The following is a 24,634-nucleotide window of genomic DNA, read 5'->3' as shown; positions in this document are numbered from 1 at the left end:
CTTTAGCGGGTAGTTCTAGTAGAGGAGGATACCTATAGCTCGGGTTCTTGAACTACTTAGGAATTGACCACCTCACGGAGTACGGCATTGAATGAGAGTGAATGTAAATAGAAGGTGTGTGGAAGTTGGGAATAGCCCTATAAGCCGCCCAGGGTGTTGAAACAGAAGAAGTGACTGGCCCACTGGGCAACGTGGTTGCGTCCTTTCGGGGAGACCTCCGCGCCTATGTTCAATCTCTGATCCTGTCTTTGACGAAAACCTGGTGACGGATAAGTGTATGATAGTATGAGCCCAGGACAGATAAATTAGCCTGGGACAAGAATACGTTGTGTATGATAGTATGAGCCCAGGACAGATAAATTAGCCTGGGACAAGATACGTTGTAATTTGATCCTCTGTCTGGTTGCATTTGTGTTGTTTGCTATAGGTGTAGGAATCAGGATTTTCTTACATCAACACGGTACGCAGAAGCCGTTAAACATCCTAGCTCCTTAGGAAGAAGGTAACGAGGTATTCTCATACCCAAACGCCACCTAGGGCAAGAAAAGAAAAAAGCTCAGGATAAGAAAATGGGGAATAAGCAAACAAAGTCGGAACCAGAAGAATTAGATATCTATACTATCATAAAGGAGAGAAGTGGTGAAGATGCCACTAAGGGGCTGAGAAAGATTTTTAGTAAGTTTGGAGTTACTAAGGCAGAAGCCTTTAGTAGAAAAAAATGGGAAGGAATTCAGGAAAAAAAAAAGGCATAATCAGAGACAAGAAATGGATAGATCAGATCCAAGCGTTGATTGATGTCTCTAGGGTAGCAGAAAAAGAGGGATGGACATATAATCAACAGAATAAAAAGTGGTGTATTAGACCCGCAGGCTACGGAGAAAAACAAAATGTGGAATATAAGAACACCCCACCCCCATACCTTAACCCACATGCCCCATCTTTTCTCCAAATACCACCTCAAAGTTTAGCCGGACCAGGAGGATGGGTATGTCCGCACTGTGGACAACAAAATCCAGACTGGAGAAATGATTGCCTAGCCTGTGGTACACCTAGACATGGCGCTGTACTTGCCCCTGTTAGGGTAGTACCAAGACCCTTTAGGGAACCTGGTGCTGACGGAGTAATGGGAACTAGATATCACAAAACTCGACAATATTTCCCTTGGTCCCCCGCTGAAGGCATGTCTCTCTTGCATAACGCACCAGATCCCACCCAGTGTCCAGTTAGATTTGCACAATATATACAGCAAATTATGCAGACTCACGCTGGAGTTTGGGCAGATGGAGAAGAATTATGTAGAATGAAAATGACTCCTGTACTCTTCCAGGAGCTATTAGCAAATCTACAGGTACATAGGCCCCAGGCAGGAGATGGTGCCTTACAAACGATAGAATCAGGTACGCAATTTGTAGATCACTTAATGGTTTTCATGAGGGAAAAACAGAGGCAGAGAGGAACAACGGGAGTGGTGGCTCAGAAATCTGGACAATCAGTAGACGAATATTATCTAAGTGTAGAAAATAATTTCAGAGATGAAGGCATGGATCTAACCGCTTCAGGAATGATGAGGTTAGTTACAAAAACCTTTATAGATGGATTGTCTCCAAAAGTGAAGGAAAAGCTTAAGGCCGCAACCCCTGATTGGAGAACCTTGGAAGACCCACACCTGGCTAGACAGAAAGCTGTAGGGATAGAAATGGACTTAAGAGAAAATTCTAAGGCTACGTTCACATTTGCGGTCAGCGCCGCAGCGTCGGGCGCCGCATGCGTCATGCGCCCCTATATTTAACATGGGGGCGCATGGACATGCGTTGTGCTGCGTTTTGCGCTGCATGGCCGCAAGTGTTGGACGCAAGAAACGCATCAAGTTGCATTTTTTTTGCGTCCAACTTTCGGCCAAAAAGGACGCATGCGGTGCAAAACGCAGCGTTTTAGCGTGCGTTTTGCCGCGTTTTTGTTTGCGTTGTGCGCTGCGGCGCCGACGCTGCGGCGCACAACGCAAATGTGAACGTAGCCTAAGCCAGTAAGAATTGCACAGGCTAATACTGGCTCTGCTAATCAAAAGTTTACTTGTCATTACTGTAAGAAGCCAGGACATTTCCAAAGGGAATGTAGGAAGAGAAAAGCAGATATAGATTCAGGAACCTTTGTACCCAAAAATAGGATAAATAACCCAGCGCCTGATCAAACAGACAGCTCAGAATGACTGAAGGTTATGCAGGTCTCTCTTCCTTCTAGAAGACCAATAATACAAGTTGAGGTTGAGGGTAAAAATGTACCTTTTCTGATAGATACGGGAGCAACATCCTCCATTTTAAATCAAGACTTTTTACCATATCCTGACAATATATCCTCAAAGGTAACATATGCAGAAGGGTATGATGGTAAAATTCAGGCGTTGCCCTTTACAAAACCTTTAAATGTGAGCTTTGGCTCTAAAACCTTTGTATCCAAATTTTTATTTGCTAAAGGTGCACCTACCTGCTTGCTGGGTACTGATGTCTTAAGTAAAATGCAAGCAAACATCCATTTTAGAGAAAATGGCACAGTTATGCTGACCATCCCTGAAGATGCAGAAACTCTGGAACAATATGTTAGAATACAGGCAATGGAGGATTTTCCCGAAATTTACACTCAACAAGCAAAAATTGACTTGTCTCGGGTTCCTGACAGCCTATGGGCAAAAGGAGACACTGATGTAGGATTCTTATCAGTAGCTCCTATACTGTTAGAAACTGCCCCGGGAACCATTTTACCTCAGCTTAGGCAAAACCCCATCAGCGCCCAGCAAGAACTGGCGATTTCTCAACAAATTCAGGATTATATGTTACAAGGTGTTTTGGTAGAAATCAGGTCACCCGCCAATACACCCTTATATCCTGTTAAAAAGAAAGTTTCCTCCAAAGAAACTATGGTGAAATATCGCATGGTGCACGACCTACGGGAAATCAATAAGGTTTTGGCACCGGTCACCCCTGTGGTACCGAATCCTCATACCTTACTGTCTCAAATTCCCAGCACTGCTGCATATTTTACGGTAATTGACTTATCAAACGCATTTTTTTCTGTGCCACTACATAAGAACTGTTGGCATTTGTTTGCCTTTACATTCAAGGGTAAACAATTAGCATGGACAAGATTGCCACAAGGTATGGTACACTCACCAACTTTGTACTCTGAAGCAATGCAGACCGTGCTGAAAAATTTCACCCCAGAACCAGGAGTAGTCATTCTACAGTATGTAGATGACTTACTTATTTGTTGCCCTGATGAGCAGACGGCAGTTACCTCAACTGTTAATTTCTTAATTTTCCTAGCGCAAGAAGGCTGTAAAGTAAATAGACAGAAACTCCAGGCTTGTCAACAAACAGTCGTGTTCTTAGGTCACTGCATATCACAGGGCATCAGACACCTCACACCTCAACGTACGGAAGCCATACGTAACATGCTTGAACCCAGGAATCACAAACAGCTGCGTGCTTTCCTGGGTATTGTTTCACACTGTAGACAGTGGATCATACATGCAAGTCAACTCATGCAGTCTTTATATGACTGTATTGCCAACACGCCATATTCACTCAGTGAAGAGGCTAAACAGTCATTTTCCTCTTTGAAAACAGCACTGGTATCAGCTCCGGCTTTGGGACTCCCAGACTACACTAAACCTTTTCAATTGATGGCAGCTGAGATATCCTCACATGCTACAGGGGTGCTCACACAAAAACATGGAAACAAACAGAGACCTGTGGCATACATATCAGCTCATCTGGACCCTGTAGCTAGAGCCGCACCTTCTTGTGTTAAGGTACCGTCACATTAAGCGACGCTGCAGCGATAGCGACAGCGATGCCGATCGCTGCAGCGTCGCTGTTTGGTCGCTGGAGAGCTGTCACACAGACCGCTCTCCAGCGACCAACGATGCCGAGGTCCCCGGGTAACCAGGGTAAGCATCGGGTTGCTAAGCGCAGGGCCGCGCTTAGTAACCCGATGTTTACCCTGGTTACCAGCGTAAAAGTTAAAAAAACAAACAGCACATACTCACCAGCGCGTCCCCCAGCCTCTGCTTCCTGACACTGACTGAGCTCCGGCCCTAACAGCACAGCGGTGACGTCACCGCTGTGCTTTCACTTTCAGTTTAGGGCCGGCGCTCAGTCAGTGTCAGGAAGCAGAGGCTGGGGGACGCGCTGGTGAGTATGTGCTGTTTGTGTTTTTAACTTTTACGCTGGTAACCAGGGTAAACATCGGGTTACTAAGCGCGGCCCTGCACTTAGTAACCCGATGTTTACCCTGGTTACCAGTGTAAAATATCGCTGGTATCCTTGCTTTTGCTGTCAAACACGGCGATACACGGCGACCTAGCGACCAAATAAAGTGCAGACCTTCTAGCAGCGACCAGCAATTTCACAGCGGGATCCAGATCGCTGCTGCGTGTCAAATACAGCGATATCGCTATCCAGGTCGCTGCAACGTCACGGATCGCTGGCGATATCGCCTAGTGTGACGGTACCTTAAGAGTAGTAGCCGCAATTTCACTGTTATTAGATAAAGCTTCTGAGATTGTTCTTGATCACACACTTCTAGTTCAGACCACTCATGATGTACATGGCATTCTTAACCAGGTCCAACCTAAACATATTTCAATGGCCAGACACCTCCGTCTCCAATGTTCCCTACTACTGCCGCCCAACATTTCCTTTGCCAGGGTTCAGACTCTTAATCTCGCGTCTTTGCTCCCTTTAGAGTCTGAGGGGGGTACCATACCTGAGGAAACTGCACTCTCCAACTCCTTTGACCCATCAGAGTCAATGCATGATTGTGTACAATTAATGGAACAAGAGACTCAGGGCTTACGTAATGTACGTGACAAGCCACTCTGTAATGCTACATTTGAACTTTTCATAGATGGCAGTAGATATGCAGATATGAATGGACAATTTCATACAGGTTATGCGGTAGTAACTCAGCATGAAGTGCTGAAAGCAGAACCTCTCCCTGCTAATCAGTCTGCACAAGAAGCAGAACTTACGGCATTAGTTGAAGCTCTAAAAATAGCCAAAGATCAGACAGCAAACATATACACTGATTCTAGATATGCACATGGCATTATTTTCGATTTTGGCGTAATATGGAGAGCCAGAGGTTATATGACTGCTTCAGGCCAACCTGTTAAACATGCCTCCCTCATTAGACAGATTCTGGAGGCAGCACAAGAAACTAAAGAAATAGCGGTGATAAAGGTAGCTGCACATGTGAGACTCGACACCGAGGAAGCCAGGGGTAACGATAAAGCCGACAAAGCAGCAAAACAGGCAGCACGTAAACCCTTACATCATGCCCACACACTAGATAGCTCTGAAGATGATGAGGAGAGATTGAAGGAAGCTCAGAAACAGGTAGACGACGAAGAACGAGGGCAGTGGCAGAAAAAAGGGGCAGAAGATCAGCAAGGATTATGGAAAAAAGGAACTTTGTTGTGTTTACCCAGAGCCTGGTACTCCGCAGTGGCGAGTGACCTCCACCTACCTACGCATCTATCGGCAAACGGTATGACGCTCAAGGTAAAAGAAAGGTGGTTGGCTCCAGGCTTTGGTAATTTCGCTCGGAACATGTGTGCTGCATGCGCTATATGCCTGGCACACAATCCAGGTCAGACCATTAAAACCCCAACCAAGCATCATGTAAGACCACTGTATCCCTTTCAAAGACTCCAGATCGACTACATCCAGCTTCCTAGGTACAATGGATACGAATATGTGCTTGTGTGTGTGGACATGTTCTCAGGGTGGCCAGAGGCTTATCCAGTTCGTAAAGCCTCAGCAAAAACTACTGCCATTAAAATAGCACATGAACTGATACCCCGTTACGGCATGCCTGAGGTGATCGAGTCAGATAGGGGTACCCATTTTACTGGAGAAATATTCCAGAATGTTATGAAAATGTTGGGAGTAGAAAACCAGTTTCACACTCCGTATCACCCACAGAGTTCAGGTAAAGTGGAAAGATTAAATGGAACAATAAAATTAAAAATCCAGAAGGCCATGGCAGAAACAGGAAAGCCTTGGACCGAGTGTCTACCACTTGCCCTGTATTCCATCCGAAACGCCCCAAGGGGGAAGGCTAAGCTGTCACCACATGAGATTCTTTTTGGTAGAGCAGCAAATTTGGGTTGTTATTTTCCACAACAACTGATGTTGAATACTGAGACTTTAACTGCTTATGTACAAGAATTACAAAAATGTTTAACTAAAGTGCATTCGCAAGTTTTTGCTTCCCTTCCAGATCCAGAAAATCTCGAAGGAGGCCACAAGTTGGAACCTGGTGATCAAATCTACGTGAAAAGACACACCAGAAAGACTCTGGAACCGAGATTTGACGGACCTTTCCAAGTCCTGTTAACAACTCCAACAGCAGTCAAGCTTGAAGGAAAGGCATCATGGATACATGCAAGCCATTGCAAAAAAGCAGTATAAGACTCATGATATTGATGTTAATAATGTTAACCTCAACGGAGGCATGGGAAAGATTGAATTCTCTAGCCCCTTTGAACAATAGATTCGTACAACATCATAGAAAATTAGTGCATGATTTGTTAAATAATACGCAACCCCTGGCAGATTGTTGGATCTGTACCCATTCACCAGTATCAGCCACAAGTATACCTTTTCTAGCAGTTCCCGTGTCAGCTGAAGAAATATTCGCTTGGCCTCATTGTTCAGACAACCTGGCCAACAACCAACCTGGCAATACTAGACTATGGAACACTACAATCGCCATACCAGTTGTGGGATGGGTAGAATTTCCTTGGTGGCAGGGCAATCTTACAGGAAAAATAGGCAACTTACAATATTTAGCACTCAGAGGAGGAGCATGGGTACCTAGGAATAAGACTGGATTAACTGATTTAGGACAGGTCCCCACTGAAAATCTACAGCTCAGTTTCAGTACAACCACCCCTTCCTCTGATGCTTTCAAACCTACAGTATTGGAAAGGTACATACATAATAGAAAATGGGAACATTCCGAGTTGTTCCCCCAAGGTGATGCAAACAGTTGTACAAGTAAGCCGGGGAACCTGGTTTGTAATAAATCCGATGAGTATGTCAACGGAATGCATGTATGTGGGAATCCCGCAGCCGGGTACTGTAGCCCCTTGGGACCAAAACCCTCTTGGTGTATGCTTCAGAATGTATCTAGTTTTGTGGATTTGGCTCACAGATTGGTATTGCAGCACTCAGCTTTGTGGGATCTGCCTGAGGGTACATTTTGGATATGCGGAGAAGGAGCATATAAATGGCTTCCCGTAGGTATAAAGGGTACTTGTACATTAGGACGCCTAACCCCGGCTACTTTCATAATTTCGAACAAACAAGTGAATATGCAAGCCGTGCCCAAGCACACACTGTATAAAAGAGCTGCAGATAACTCACCACGTCCCTCGGGGAGGCCACATATAGTACAAATGGGAATTCCCAACAAAATTGCTAGTACCATTTTTATTTATCCTATGTTAACACAGATGTGGGATAAATTAGTTAGAGCCACGGATTATCTAGATGACCAGATTTGGGATATATTGGACATATTAAATACTAGTATAGCTGTACAGAATCAGCTTATAATAGTCACTAACCAACATACCCTGGTATTGGATTACCTAACTGCCTCACAAGGGGGTATGTGTCAAATCATCGGACCCACCTGCTGTCATTATATAGACCCGAATAGTACTATGAGTATGAGATTTAAATTAGAAGACGTACAACGACTCAGGGATCAGTATGACAAAGACAATGACCAAAATAAGGATAGCTGGTGGTCAGATACCTTTTCTTTTCTTAACCCGGCCAATTGGTTCAGGGGGATCGGTGGGTGGGTTACCGGGATTATGCAAAGCCTAATACATACAGTTATAGTTATTGTAATTATATATGTATTATTCAAGGTTGTACTCAAGGGTATCTCGGTATGCACAAATAAATTTTGTGTAATGGATGCGAGAATATAAAGTTTTTTTTGTAATATCACAAAAAGAATGACTAAAATAATCGTCTATATGACAAGGTTTTGAATGGAATATGTCAAAGGGGGGATTGTGAAGAGCGGAACAAAAATGGTTACCTCAATGAACCAAAAAGAATTTGTGATCAATATTGACCTGTCCATTCAAGGACATTTTAGCTATAGTGTGAAATCCTATTTTTTTTTTGTGAAACTGCCACTTAGGCGAAACTGTACTGTTTTGTTTGTTGTGAAACTATCACATAGCCGAAACTGTTTTTTTGTCTTCTCTTTTCTCTCTTTGTTTAAACAAGCAAAACTTGTATAACCACTGAAACTACCTGTACAACTATATAAAGAGGGGATAGCACCTTGAAGGCAGGCGTGCTTCAGAGGCTTATCCCAGTGATATACTATACGAGACGTGTCTTGTGTATTATTTCTGGTGATTCCCCACTTCCAAAGGCTGCTCCGACTGAGTGTGGTCCCGACAGGAATAATATCAATGGAGCAGACTTCATACTCTCTCATTGTAAATATATAAAAAATATATTTGAAACATTTTTCACCCATTGATACAGTGCCACATTTGCGCTAGGTATATCATTCTGGATCTTATTCCCTGTGTGCTGGAGATGCACAGATGGCATGCTACTACATGGGATGCTACCAGGCCTGATTTTAGGCAAAGTGGGGCCCTGGGCAAATGTTTAAAATGGGGCCCCAAATGCTGACATATTGAACCATCACACAGAAACATTGTGATTGTATTTACATCCTGAGTTCAGAACACTAAATGAGCGTGATCAACAATATTGAAGTAGTTTGAGGCTCGTTTCCTGGCCTCTTTACACCGGCTAATGAAGAATGATGGCAACAGAGTGGTCACTAGTAGACCAATTTGTCCCCATACAGTATCCTGTTATCAGCAGCACATCTGCAATTTTCACCAGGCGATATGCTGCTGAGAACAAGGATTTCAGTTCCGGCATAAACAATCCAATCACTCCATGAGTAGGCAGCATTTTGCTTGTTTAGTATAATACACCCCATAGTCCTCCACATAGTATAATGCACCCCACAGTCCTCCATATAGTATAATGCCCCCCCACAGGCCTCCATATAGTATAATGCACCCCACAGTCCTCCATATAGTATAATGCACCCCACAGTCCTCCATATAGTATAATGTACCCCACAATCATCCATATAGTATAATGCCCCACACAGTCCTCCATATAGTATAATGCACTTCTCATAGTCCTCCATGTAGTACAATGCACTCCCCATAGTATAATGCATCCCGTATTACTTAATTTAGTATAATGCATTCCCCATAGTCCTCGATACAGTATAATGCAGGACTCATATAGTATAATGCACTGCCCGCAGTCCGATAGAATATAATGCAGCCCCCATATAGTATAATGCAGCCACCCCATAGAATATAATACAGCCACCTCCATAGAGTATAATGTAGCCCCTCCATAGAATATAATGTAGCCCTCTCATATAGTATAATGCAGCCCCCATAGAATATAATGTAGCCCCCTCATAAGAGTATAATGCAGCCCCTCTCAAATAGTATAATGCACCCCCTCATGAGAGTACAATGCAGCCCCAAACAGAACATAATGCAGCCACCCCATATAGTATAATGCACCCCCTATAGAATATAATATAGCCCCCTCAAAGAAAATAATGCAGCCCCCTTAGAATATAATGTAGCCCCCCATAGGATATAATGTAGCCCCTGCATAAAGTATAATCCAGCAATCCCCATAGAATATAATCCAGCCCCATAGTAGTCCTACAGTATTATAGCCACCAGTACTCACTCACTAATATATTAAAAACAAACAAAAAAACACACACACAATACTCACCTCTCCTCCTCGTTCTCCCACTGCATCAGGCTCAGCTCAGGTCTCAGCATCTGCACTACCCGCTAGACAGCATGGTGCATGATAAAGTGACATCATCGCACACCCGCTGTGTCAGAGGCCGAGGGGAATAATTATTATTTGTTTTCAACTGTATAGGCATGATGCCGATACAGATGAATGTGACGCGTCGGTGGGGGTGATGCTGGTGCCGGGCGGGGCTCCCCTCACTTATGGGCCCCATAGCGGCTGCATGGTGTGCCGCTAGTAGTGGTACACCATTGGCTAGGGGCTCATAGGGGAGCTGGGGCCCTAGGCAGTTGCCTAGTCTGCCTGCCCCCAATGATGGCCCTGGATGATACATATTTTTCCTGTTGCCTCCTCTCCTTCTGGCAAGGGCTCCACATCAAGGCTTCCAAGAATACAGGCAGGGATCTGTATAATGATGCAAAACTCTTCCCTCTCAATCACAGTTCTATAACCCTTGACAAGAATTATGAAATCACCACATTTACACAATGTGTAATCAACTTTTTCACTTCGTAGCAAAAATGTCCTAAGTTTACCTCATTGTGCTAAGGTAGTAACCACACCTTGATGTACAGCTTCACTGGGGTGACAGCCTGCATGATTACTGTAGGCGACTGACAGTGACTTACAGTCAGGATCACAGAAACCTTGTATCGCTACCATTTAATCCCTTAGATGCCTCACTCAGAGACTGTAGCATCTAAATGACTAGAAAGTGAAAAGGGACTTTGTCAGTCTCCCCACATGTGTGACACAATTACAAGTTACTGATGGATTGCCTAACAAAGGTTTTCACATTAAAGGGCATCTGCCACCAGGTGTTTGCTAGGTAATCTGCGAGCAGAATGATGTTTGGGCTGAGACCCTGATTCCACTGATGTGTAACTTGCTGGTCTGCTTGCGTCATTTTGATACAATCACTGTTTTCTCTGCTGCAAATCTAGCAGTGCTCAGAATGCTGAGCTCTTTATTTATTACTATAAAACACCCTATACTTCTTCCTATCTAGCTAATCCCTAAATGTATCTTTTTACTGCACTTCCTGTGATGTTTCATCAGAGGAGGCTGAGGCTGCACGTACTTGACCGCTTGTTTCACAGAAGCAGCGGCAGACGAGATAAAGCAGAGTGCTGGTGCTGCAGTCACATCTCCCACAAAGTCTATCACCGGGGATGTCTACAGAGGGAGGCGTAAAAAAACAAACATTTAGGGACTACCTAGATAGGGAGACGTGCACAGTATTTTATCATAAATGTAATTACAAATGTTGTTAAGATAGAGATAGATAAAGTTGTAAAGATAGATACACTGACGAGCAAAAGGGTAGCAAGCAATGTTTTGAACTTTTGACTTTCAGGCTCCATAGCTCACCGTCCACAACTGCTTCGACAGTGAGACGGCCATCATTTTATAGACAATCATCTTGGCTACCTCATACATAAATTTGACTTGCTGCTATTTAGGATATGATTAGTTATGTGGATTCTTGTCATGTCACTGCATTGCTATTGCTTTGCTTCTTAAAATCTAAATTTTTATTATTTTGTCAGTCGTCCTGCTAGAACACTATATCGTCCTTTTCAAACCCATTGTACTCGAATGTATGAAGTAACTCGCCTTGTAAGATACTAACATTTAGCTCAGCATTGACGCCACCATCGATCCTGATAAAGTATGCAAAAACAACCCCATATCATCAAGCTTCCTCCACTGAACTTGACAGTTCCTTCAATTTCTTGATCCGTGAGCCCCTTTTTTCCTTATTTCTTTCAGATCCATTTGCACCCATCAGAACATAGCCTATTGACTTTCGTCTCATTTCGTACTTTTTTGCTAAATCGAGCCAATACTTCTTATGGCGATATTGAGGTCGAGGCTTCTTCATTTTTTTTCGGGCCACCATTCCAGACTGGTGTAACGCGTGTCGCACGGTGCTTGTATGGATGTCTGTGATCTCACTATTACGAAGCATATTTGCCACCTCCACTGCAGTGTTTGTCAATCCAGAACTGACGGACCTTGTGATGAGCCGACTTTTTGACTGATATTTTGCCTGGACAACCACCTTTTGGCTTCTGAATGAATGGATGGACATTATTTCATAGTCCTACTGTCATGGCACTCACATGATGCCGTTGGTCACTTTTCTTGGCCAAGAGATCACTATCGATGAGCAGGATGCTGCTGTTTCTCTTTTCTTGGGAAATCATCTTCATGGCGGCTCCTCGATTTTACTTGGGAATCAACTGAATAATACTGAGCAATTAGGGAATGTGAGAACAGGTTGTGTTTTGTAGTATTCAGGAATAAATTATTATTATTATTATTATTATTATTGTTTATTTATATAGCACCATTAATTCCATGGTGCTGTACATGAGAAAGGGTTACATCAAAATACAAATATCACTTACAGTAAACAAAACTAACAATGACAGACTGGTACAGCGGGAAGAGGACCCTGCCCTTGCGGGCTTACAATCTACAGGATTGTGGGGAAGGAGACAGTAGGTCAAGGGTTGCAGTAGCTCCAGTGGTGTTGAGGTGGCCGTGTAGTCTTTACAGGCTGTAAGCTTCTTTGAAGAGATGGGTTTTCAGGTTTCTTTTGAAGGATCCAAAAGTAGTGGATAACCGGATGTGTTGGGGCACAGAATTCCAGAGGATGGGTGATATTCGGGAGAAGTCTTGGATGCGATTGGGTGAGGAGCGAATAAGCGTGGAGGAAAGGAGGAGGTCTTGGGAGGACCGGAGATTACGTGAGGGAAGATATTGAGAGATTAGTGTGGAAATATACGGAGGAGAAAGATTATGGATGGCTTTGTAGGTCAGTGTTAGTAATTTAAACTGGATACGCTGAGAAATTGGGAGCCAGTGAAGGGATTTGCAAAGAGGGGAAGCAGGAGTGTAGCGAGGAGAGAGATTAATTAGACGGGCAGCAGAGTTAAGGATGGACTGGAGGGGTGCGAGAGTGTTAGAAGGTAGGCCACAGAGGAGTATGTTGCAGTAGTCGAGGCGGGAGATGATTAGGGCATGCACGAGCATTTTGGTAGAGTGTGGGTTGAGGAAAGGACGGATTCTGGAAATATTTTTGAGCTGGAGGCGACAGGAGGTGGCGAGAGCTTGGATGTGCGGTTTGAAGGACAGGGCAGAGTCAAGGGTTACTCCGAGGCAGCGGATTTTGGGGACAGGGGAAAGTGTGATTTCATTTATTTTGATAGATAGATCAGGTAGGCAAGATATGCGAGAGTGAGGAAAGATAATTAGTTCAGATTTGTCCACATTGAGCTTGAGGAAGCGAGAGGAGAAGAAGAAATAGATTTTTCCACCATCAGGAGCAAAACAGTAGCAATGCAGTGACATGAGAAGAATCTGCATAACTAATCGTATGCTAAATAGATACAAGTCAAATTTATGTATGAGATAGCCAAGATGGTCTATAAAATAATGGTAGTTTCACGATCAAAGCAGTAGTGTATGGTGAGATATGAAGCCTGAAAGTCAAATGTTCAAAACATTGTTACCCTTGTGCTCTTAAGTGTATTTGGAAAGAACATTTTAGGTGCTGGAACACCCCTGTAATATACATATGTGAATTACCAGACTGGTCATTTTCCATTGATATCATTGTACTATATGTAAATATTAGAGTATTACTATATAAATACCATGACAAATAAATGTTGTCAAATCTATCGAATTAACTATCTTAATATATACTTACCTTGTAATGTCTTCAGATCCTGTTCCGTCCAGATCTGCCCGGATCCCAGAATTCTAAGCGGTGGAAGTTCACCGACCGCCATATTGGGACCTTCAAGTGATGGGTGTCTCAATATGGAAACTGATGGTGGTACCAGCCTCTTGCGTGGTACCACCAGTGGAACACCGTCGCACCACACACACACACACACACACACACTGTATACGCTGTACGCACCACACACACACACAAACACACTGTATACGTCATACGCAGACTCTTGCACGGTGCCACCACCGGAACACCATCGCAAACACGCAGCCTCCGGGATCAGCCGAATGATTCACTGACTGCCGCCATCTTTGTACAGGAGGAGCGCATGTGCAGTTTTAATGTGACCGCCACTATCTGTCTGCACAAAGATGGCGGCGGTCTGATTTACTGCGCCAGTGCGAATTGCACGCAGGTGCAGTGAATCATTCAGCTGATCCCGCCGGCAGATGCGCGATGTGTCTACAGGCAGAAGAAGCCGGTCACATTAAAGGGGTTTTCCCAAGAACGAAAGTTCATTTTAAAAATTGTCTGTGTCTGACCATGTACAGAGCATACCACATCTCCTGGGCAGGGGAGGAAGCAAAAGACAATACTGACATTACAGCAGGGGATCACAGAGGATTCATTTTGTGAGGTAAATTTTTTAACTGACTTTTTAAACAATATTTTACCTCACAAAATGTATCCTCTGCGAACTCCTGATGTAATGTCAGTATTTTCTTTTGCTTCCTCCCCTGCCCAAGAGCTATGGTATGTTCTGTGCATCGTCAGACACAGACAATTTTTAAAATGAGAGAGCAGACAAGGGGGAGAGCACATGGGGTACACAGGTCAAAGACGAGATGACATGAGAGGAGAAGACAGCAGATGGGGGAGAGAGAAAGCACACAGGGGGAGAGAGACAGAGCACAGGGGGAGACTGCTCAAACGGGACAGCACATGAGGGGAGAACACAGCACAGGAAGGAGAGACAGCAGACAAGGGGGATAGCACAAGGGCTAGACAGGTCAAAGAAGAGAGCACAGATGGGAGATGTCAGCACAAGGGGAAAGAGAGAGTGGATAGGTGGGTGATCACATGGGGGAGAGATTCTCAACGCTGCAAAGCCTGCCCCCATTGTGACTTTACTGCCCTCCTGATGAGATAGCATTGGGCCTCCATCTAAGTCATAATAATTGCATACACTAGAATTGATGTATTTATTTACACAACTGCAAAAATTAGTGTAAAGTTTTGTCCATATGAGTAGGTATTTCTTCCATTTAGAAACATGTTTGCAGCCAGGTCTTGTCTTACACATAGGTTATTCGCTTTATAAAGTAAGAAGTAAGTTCCGTACCCGTTCTGGTCCCAGAGGAAATGAACTCCTGTAGTTGTTAAATTTACCACCAGGAGGCATAGCTTGTATGTGCAGAAGAAGATGTCTACTCTTTATTCAAGGGAAATAGACTCAATTACCAGAAACTCACTAAACAATAGAAAGAAGTGTGTATTTACATTGGTGCTAATCCTCGGCTCTGTTCTTTCTTACCTTCATCTTTTTCGGTTCCTTTCCTGTCATTAAAGTGTTGCTGTCCAGGATTTCTTCTTGCTTTACTGAAGTTTAAATTGCTTATAATAAGGCAAATCCCATGCATCTTATTTTCCATGTTGTATAACTAAGGTGAAACAAAACATGCAGGTAAAACAAGTGGGACGATTACCTTGTACAGGACATCAAGCTTGAATATTTATATTAGCACAGTCATTATTTGTCTCAATAGACTGTGATTTAAGACATCTTCCCGACAGTGGAAATGTGGTGAAGCCAGAGTCTGTGATGTTCCCTACACTCACAACAGATTGATCCTACAGAAATGATCAGCTCCATCAATAACACTGCTAAAGACAGGTAGTCAAACACATGAGATTAAAGATGAACGCAACTGACAATTTTACCTATATTGAATGATGGTTTTGACCAACGACCGACTGAAAGATAAACATTCATAGTCATTCCAAACACCAGGAGGTCATCTTGGAGTTTTTCAGTCAATGATCGGCCCTGCCTCCATCATTGGGTGAAAATAGTTAATTATTGTCTGTAGTAGTATGTGATGTATTTGGGGCTATCAACAAATGATCATTCATTGGCCCATTTTCATATAATGTGTATTGGAGCCTTAAATACGTATAAGTCTATATCTTGATGCACCCAAAATGCAGAAAGAAAACTTTTGGCTTGCTGTCTAAAAAACTGTGGTATCACAACTTATCTGTACCACTGGGACCATGCTGTATAAAAATAGATAGTGACCTTTAAAGAGAAACTAGCAGTATGATTTTGTAATGTAAAGATATGGCTGTAATACTGATCACATTGATACCTTTGGTGGAGAAATTCACTTTGTGGTTCTTCTTTAATCACCATTTGAAGCTTTCTTCTACTTAGATTTCGGTGCACAGCGGCCAGACTGTGCACGGGGTCTTCTCCTCCCTGTCTGTGATTCCCTGGCGTCTTTGCCCCCAATCTGTGAATGACAGGTCACTGCTGAGATTTCATATAGAGGAAGAAGGTCATTCACAGACGGAGGGCCGAGGAACCATAGACGGAGAGGAGAAGACCCAGTGCTCAATCCGGCCCCTGTGCACCGAAATCTAATTAATTAGCAGAAATCCTGAAATGGTGATTAAAGAAGAACAAAGTGAATTTATTCACCAACAGGTACCGATTTAATCTGTATTACAGCGATAGCACAGCCAAGTCTTTACTTTATATTACAAAGTTGTGCTTACTAGTTTAGTGTTATATGTTCATAAAATAATGAAATCACATCACCAAGAAAGTATAATAATCAAAAGTAATACAAATTATATCAGGTATATTGTTTTACATGTTTACCATATTAACATGCAGGGGAGAATGACATTATATGTATCCAGGGAAATTATCCGGCTGCCCCTGTTTGTTTGGAGGCAATTTTTTACCCTATGAGACAAAATTAGCTATAATATTTCAGAGAGCTTTGTTCTGACCTCCTCTGGATCGAACAGATAGACACGTCTCATCTTTAAACGTTATAATCCAAGAGTAATTAATCTATAAGCACTCTCTGGTCATTTACCCATATATAGCATTTCCTATGACAAATGTGTTTAGTCTTTGTTGCAGTCAACACTGACTACCTTTACCGTCATTTCCTTGCTGGGAGTTGCCCAGTGGCCCATCCCCATGTAATATAAATTTTGCTTTGGTTATGAAACATTTACTGGTGACCTCTGATCTTCTGTATCAATGATTTACAGCACCTACAGTCATGGCCAAAAGTCTTGGCACTCTTGAAATTGTTCCAGAAAATGAAGTATTTCTCCCAGAAACTTATTGCAATAACACATATTTTGTTATACACGTTTATTTCCTTTGTGTATTCGAAGAACACAAAAAAAAATAGAAAAAAAGGCAAATTGGACATAATTTCACGCAAATCCCCCAAAATGGGCTAGAGAAAATTGTAGGCACCCTTAACTTAATATTTAGGTGCACAACCTTTGGAATAAGAACTGTTTCAATGGTGTGAACACTTTCGGCCAGTTGTCTATTTTGGGACACCGCTTTTTACATATATAGTGGCATGTAGAAGTTTGGGCACCCCTGGTCAAAATTACCATAATTGAGAACAGTTCAGCAGAGTTGAGGATGAAATGATCTCTAAAAGGACTAAAGTTAAAGATGACACATTTCTTTTGTATTTTAAGCAAATGTATATATACTAGATGGAGGCCCGATGTGTTGTGAATTTGCTTTTTGCTCCCTCTAGTGGTTACTAGTTTTTTGACTCTGGTTTTTCTGTCATTCCTTTTATCCGCACCTGGGTCGTTAGTTAGGGGTGTTGCTATATAAGCTCCCTGGACCTTCAGTTCAATGCCTGGCAACGTAGTTATCAGAGCTAGTCTGCTGTGCTCTTGTCTACTGATCCTGGTTCCAGTTATATCAGCTAAGTCTGCCTTTTTGCTTTTTGCTATTTGTTTTGGTTTTGTATTTTTGTCCAGCTTGTTCCTAATCTATATCCTGACCTTTGCTGGAAGCTCTAGGGGGGCTGGTGTTCTCCCCCCGGACCGTTAGACGGTTCGGGGGTTCTTGAATTTCCAGTGTGGATTTTGATAGGGTTTTTGTTGACCATATAAGTTACCTTTCTTTATTCTGCTATCAGTAAGCGGGCCTCTCTGTGCTAAACCTGGTTCATTTCTGTGTTTGTCATTTCCTCTTACCTCACCGTCATTATTTGTGGGGGGCTTCTATCCAGCTTTGGGGTCCCCTTCTCTGGAGGCAAGAAAGGTCTTTGTTTTCCTCTACTAGGGGTAGCTAGATTCTCCGGCTGGCGCGTGTCATCTAGAATCAACGTAGGAATGATCCCCGGCTACTTCTAGTGTTGGCGTTAGGAGTAGATATATGGTCAACCCAGTTACCACTGCCCTATGAGCTGGATTTTTGTAATCTGCAGACTTCCACGTTCCTCTGAGACCCTCGCCATTGGGGTCATAACACCGATGCCATTGTCATCGCATCGGGAGGGTGGTAATGTCACGATGGGGGCAGGCATGCGGCGCCATTGTTGCCTAATGGCATCTTGTGATAATCTAATGACTTTTGCATCAGGGGACTCATGTGCTTGACGCCTACGCTTATATGCATTGTTTTTGTCCCAGCGATGCTGTTGCTCTTCATGAGTCTCATTTGTCCTTTGTTGTCTTCGACGTTGTGCCTTTGCTGCTTTCCTTTCATTGTCATTGGCGTACTTCTTATGAGGAGCCATGTTGGCATTGATATTTGCTTTTTAAAGGGGTTTTCCCACGAACAAAAGTTCATTTTAAAAATTGTCTTTGTCTGACCGTGTAATGAACATGCGACAGCTCCTGGGCAGTGGAGGAAGCAAAAGACAATACATGCATGCACTGCTATTTTGTCGTCTAACCACAGATTTCCAATGATGTTCAGATCAGAGGACTGTGAGGGCCATTGTAAAACCTTCAACTTGCCCAAACTTTTACATGCTACTGTAATATCATTCTGTATTGCTGTGGTCTGCAGGTTGGATTTTCTTATTCATAAAGATGCCTTTTTTTCTGTATAAAAGGTAAAAACTCTATCCACATAAAATCTCTGGAGATTTATCTTAGGACATTTTCCAGTGTATATTTCTTTTTATCATATCTTGTTGCAATTTATTTTGAAACTACATTTATAAAAAAAAGTGTCATGGTGTATGTTAAATTTGGCACAATTCATTTCGGTAAACTGTTTTGAAACAGGTACAAGAAAAAGCAATTCACACAAAACTCTTACCACATTTGCCAACAACAACATCACATTTAAAGTGGAAGGACAAGCTGAATGTAGAGAAACAAAGCGGCACATCCACTAATTACGCAGACTTTTCTTTATTGGATATCAAAATGAATTTTAAAAAAAAAACTGCAATGCAAAAACTTTGCAATTGCAATATGACAATAAATGGCTTCACCCAACCACTAACCATGAGTGGAGAAAAAGTTTTGTTGTTATCATTCATATTCTCAGAAAAATGGTCAAGAAAGCAAAAATTCTGCTGGGTATGTAAACTTTTGAGCACAACGGTATATTCAGGAGAGACAGTTATGAAGTAGGTGACTTCTTTGGTAGATGTAGTGAACAATGTCTGGCGGCTCACAGCATATTAGTGACACCCATACTATTAGATTAGGCTGGCTGCCTGCACTATGTAAGTGCACCCCACAGGGACAGGCATCCAAGTTTACAAGACCAACATTGATGGGACTGGCTGCACCGTGAATAAAAATATACGGTAACCAATCCCATCAATGTTGACATTGTAAATTATGGTCTATATACACAACCTCAATCATATGTATAGAGGTACGACGATAAAAAGCACAGTATAGAAGATTAAAAATAAATCTTTATTGATATTTGATAATAAAAATTGTATGTTCAATAGAATGATGATAAATGAAGCTTCTGGAACAAAGAAAGAGTGCAGGGGCATAGGCACACAAAGTGAGTATTTTTGCACTGGGTGCTCATTATAAAATCCAAGAAAAAATCAAAAAAAGGAAGGGAGGACTTTTACAATTGAGAAAATATGGACTATTAAATCCATACCAATTCATAAACAGCATGTAAAGTGCGTAGTGCATAATATCAATATTCATTATGAATAGAGTTGAGCGATACCGTCCGATACTTGAAAGTATCGGTATCGGAAAGTATCGGCCGATACCGGCAAAGTATCGGATCCAATCCGATACCGATACCCGATACCAATACAAGTCAATGGGACTCAAGTATCGGACGGTATTCCTGATGGTTCTCAGGGTCTGATGGAGAGGAAACTCTCCTTCAGGCCCTGGGAACCATATTAATGTGTAAAAGAAAGAATTAAAATAAAAAATATTGCTATACTCACCTCTCTGACGCAGCCTGCACCTTACCGAGGGAAGCGGCAGCGTTCTTTGTTTGAAATTCGCGCTTCTCTTTCCTTACGTGAAGTCCCGGCTTGTGATTGGTCGCATGCCGCCCATGTGGCGGCGACGCAACCAATCACAGCAAGCTGTGACGTAATTTCTGGTCATTCAGTATTTTAAAATTACGCTCCGGCTTTGTGATTGGTTGCGTCGCAGTCACATGGGTGACGCAACCAATCACAGCAAGCCGTGACGTAATTTCAGGTCCTTAAGGATTTTAAAATTACGTCCCGGCTTTGTGATTGGTTGCGTCGCAGTCACATGGGCGACGCAACCAATCACAAGCCGTGACATCACGGGAGGCTGGACACGCGCGCATTTTAAAATGGGCGCGTGTCCAGCCTCCCGTGACGTCCCGGCTTGTGATTGGTTACGGCGCGGTCAACCAATCACAAGCCGGGAGGCTGGACACGCGCGCATTTTAAAATGGGCGCGTGTCCAGCCTCCCGTGACGTCCCGGCTTGTGATTGGTTGCGGCGCGGTCAACCAATCACAAGCCGGGAGGCTGGACACGCGCGCATTTTAAAATGGGCGCGTGTCCAGCCTCCCGTGACGTCCCGGCTTGTGATTGGTTGCGGCGCGGTCAACCAATCACAAGCCGGGAGGCTGGACACGCGCGCATTTTAAAATGGGCGCGTGTCCAGCCTCCCGTGATGTCCCGGCTTGTGATTGGTTGCGGCGCGGTCAACCAATCACAAGCCGGGAAGCCATTTTAAAATGCGCGCGTGTCCAGCCTCCCGGCTTGTGATTGGTTGACCGCGCCGCAACCAATCACAAGCCGGGACATCACGGGAGGCTGGACACGCGCCCATTTTAAAATGCGCGCGTGTCCAGCCTCCCGGCTTGTGATTGGTTGACCGCGCCGCAACCAATCACAAGCCGGGACGTCACGGGAGGCTGGACACGCGCCCATTTTAAAATGCGCGCGTGTCCAGCCTCCCGTGACGTCACGGCTTGTGATTGGTTGCGTCGCCCATGTGACTGCGACGCAACCAATCACAAAGCCGGGACGTAATTTTAAAATCCTTAAGGACCTGAAATTACGTCACGGCTTGCTGTGATTGGTTGCGTCGCCCATGTGACTGCGACGCAACCAATCACAAAGCCGGAGCGTAATTTTAAAATACTGAATGACCTGAAATTACGTCACGGCTTGCTGTGATTGGTTGCGTCGCCGCCACATGGGCGGCATGCGACCAATCACAAGCCGGGACTTCACTTAAGGAAAGAAAAGCGCAAATTTTAAACAAAGAACGCTGCCGCTTCCCTCGGTAAGGTGCAGGCTGCGTCGGAGAGGTGAGTATAGCAATATTTTTTATTTTAATTCTCTCTTTTACACATTTTTACATTAATGTTGTTTCGATACCGATACCCGATACCACAAAAGTATCGGATCTCGGAATCGGAATTCCGATACCCGCAACTATCGGCCGATACCCGATACTTGCGGTATCGGAATGCTCAACACTAATTATGAATCAATAAAATATTAAATGTACAAAGCCAAATATCAATGAAAAAGTGACAAGTGCATGGGCAAAAAAGACATGGCTGATGTATAAGACATAATGCAAGAAGTTCCGCCAAAATCCAGTGCCAATCAGTGCAAATTGAGGGATAAATTAAATGAATGAAAGTCAGTGGCAAAGAGTACCTGTAAAGTGCTTTGTGTGCGGGTCCCAAGTGCCACGGTTTCTCACCCCAACAGCGCCGATTTGCAGAATGCTTCATCCATGATTCACAATGAATGTTGATATTATGCACTATGCACTTTACATGCTATTTATGAATTGGTATTGATTTAATGATCCATATTTTATCAAATGTAAAAGTCCTCCCTTCCTTTTTTTGAATTTTTCTTGGATTTTATAATGAGCATCCATGTGCAAAAATACTCACCTTGTGTCCCTATGCCCCCACACTCTTTTTTTGTTCCAGAAGCTTGATTTATCATTCTATTGAACATATAATTTTTATTATCAAATATTAATAAAGATTTACTTTTAATCTTCCATACTGTGCTTTTTATCATCGTACCTCTATACATATAATTGAGGTTGTGTATATAGACTTCATTAATAGACTTTTTTTGCCAAGATTTTTTTTACAAGACTATGTTAATATATTGTAAATTATGGTGCCTGATCCTGTGGGGTGCACTTTACATAGTGCTGGCAGATAGCCTAATCTACTACTAGATTATATTTGTGTGACAAGCGCCCTATACAAGCCATTTTTGTGTGCAATTTTAATACTAAGCAATCACCCGTGTTAGGCTTCGGTCACACATTCAGTATTTGGTCACTTTTTTACCTCAGTATGTGTAAGCTAAAACCAAGAGTAGGTGATAATTCCAGAAGTGGTGACGTGTTTCTATTATACTTTTCCTCTAATTGTTCCACTCCTGGTTTTGGCTTACAAATACTGAGGTAAAATACTGACCAAATACTGAACGTGTGAACGGGACCTTAAGGCTGTGTGCCCACGTTGTGTTTTTAAAGCGTTTCCGCCGTGTTTTTCCGCTGTGGAAACGCGTAAAAAATGGTAACAAAACACATCCGATAAATTTTAATAGCATTCCGCAATTTCTGTGCCCATGCTGCATATTTTTTCACAGTGTAATTGCATTGCGGTAAAATACGCAGCATGCTCATTTATTTTGTGGAATCACGGCGATTCCGCAGCCATAGACATGTATAGGAAAAAACGCATAAAAACCGCATGAAAACCGTATGCAAAACGCATAAAAAAACGCATCAAAATCCGCACGCGTTTCCTGAGAAGGGTGTGTGGTTTTGATGAGGAAAAATCTGCCTATATTCTGCAACGTGAGCACATAGCCTAAAGGTACAAAAAGTGTCTAAAGCGTGATTAATGTAATTGAAGGATTGGGCAAGAGCTTTTATTTTGCAATAGTTGCTCTGAAATCATGGTGAATTTAGCTTAGTAAATCTCCCCACCTATCTTCACATCACCAGAATTAGGAAAGCACTAGTATTTTTACCTTTGTTTTTTCTCTTTTGTGAGTTGAGCTTTTGTGGAAATCATCTGTGCTTATTAGATCCGAATCAGCTGCTAAGATGACAGAAGATGAAAAAAAAAATAGTAACAGTCATTTTGTGGCTGGAAAGTGAGTCATTTACGTATAGGTAGCTGCTTACTAATGTACTAATGTATAGTTTCACAAAGTGAGAAAACTGTCTTAATTTGGACTTAGAAGCAAACAGCCATGCAAGTAAACAAATAAAATGTTATTGGGTCGCCCGCCAGGGCCGTGGGGTACTCGGTACCGGATAAATTATTTAAAGGGATGTGTCACGGCAGCGGCGACCCGGTCCGTGGCCCTGGGCGCCCATGTTAAAGGGACAGTCTTTAAAGGGGTTGTGGAAATAAGGAAAGTTCGTGACGCCACCTGTGGTTCTCGGTCAGAGGTGACCGACGCTGCTTAAAGGGGTCCTCTGGGGGTGATGGTGCTGCAGCAAAGATGGTGTCGCTTCCCACAGGTGAAGCGGTGTCCCCAGGGCTCCCGGTGTATTTGGCAGGGATGGTGAATGCCGCAAATAATTGGAGGACACAGGGTTGCAGTCTTTACCTGGTTTACTGAGATGGTATTCAGCCTCAGTCCAGGGTACCGGCAACAGGTGTAGCTGGAGTCCAGGCAGCCTGAAGACAGGTGGGAATCCCCTTGACAGGTCAGTTTGGGAGCCTTCCACTATGCATTGGTCTGTGGTCTCTTGCTGCCTGTAGCTCTCTAACAAGGCCCTCTTTCTTCCCTGTCCAGGGACAGTACCTGCACGGTAGGCAACTTGAGCCGTCTCTTTTGGGTCTCTGTTCACAGTGACTCTGGACTCTGATTGCTGCTGTACCTCAGGTATTATGTGGGCAAGTTCCTTTTAGTTTCCTGACCTCCGGTTCTGCCGTGGGGCTTCCAGTCCCCCTCAGCCTCGGGCTCTCAGTTCCCGGTTTCTGCACTCAGCTTAGAGAGGCCCAGTAGCAGTCTTTCTCTAGCTCCTAAGTACCTCTGTGCTCCTTCACTGTCTGCTACCAACTGTCAATTGTCTGCTTGTCTGCCTAGCAACTGCCTAGCAACTGACTCATCTTCCCGACCAGAGAGAGTAGCTCCCCTCAAGTCGAGTGTAGAGCTCCTACGTCTGGCCTGGAGTTAGAATGTGTTGCATGTAAGGTTACCTGCCAAAGGGATTCCTCCTGTCTCCAGGCATGGCATCACCCTCCCCGAGAGGAAGGCAATACCACCGTGGTACCTGAACTCCTGGGGTGCCACATTATTATCTATACAATGGATCAGGAAAGTATAGAGACTGTTCACTTTTTACACTTTTAGTTATGTTACAGTCTAATTGTACATGGATATTATTAGTAAATATATAAAAGTGCAAATGCATTATTAATAAAAACTAAAATAGATTTTATATATATTTAAAAAGTATTATGAACAACTGATATTACA

At 43.3% G+C, this 24,634-nt stretch overlaps 1 protein-coding gene across 8 annotated transcripts in view; it reads right to left on the bottom strand.

Annotated features, from left to right (window-relative positions):
- LOC143784165 (caspase-8-like) overlaps positions 1 to 24,634 on the bottom strand; it is a 93,349-nt gene that overhangs the window by 9,692 nt on the left and 59,023 nt on the right. For 7 of the 8 annotated variants that reach the window (XM_077272053.1, XM_077272050.1, XM_077272052.1 and 4 more), the window contains 2 exons: positions 23,171 to 23,241; positions 15,197 to 15,323 (listed from right to left, as the gene is read on the bottom strand). In XM_077272053.1, coding sequence (XP_077128168.1) covers positions 15,197 to 15,323; positions 23,171 to 23,241 — 198 coding nt within the window. The remainder of the gene's footprint in view (positions 1 to 15,196; positions 15,324 to 23,170; positions 23,242 to 24,634) is intronic. The other variant, XM_077272056.1, reaches the window with a different exon arrangement.

Source organism: Ranitomeya variabilis, chromosome 7, assembly GCF_051348905.1.
Source record: "Ranitomeya variabilis isolate aRanVar5 chromosome 7, aRanVar5.hap1, whole genome shotgun sequence".
NCBI classification, from domain to species: domain Eukaryota; kingdom Metazoa; phylum Chordata; class Amphibia; order Anura; family Dendrobatidae; genus Ranitomeya; species Ranitomeya variabilis.
Note: the sequence above shows the minus strand (reverse complement) of the source record. Positions and strands in the feature narration are given on the sequence as shown.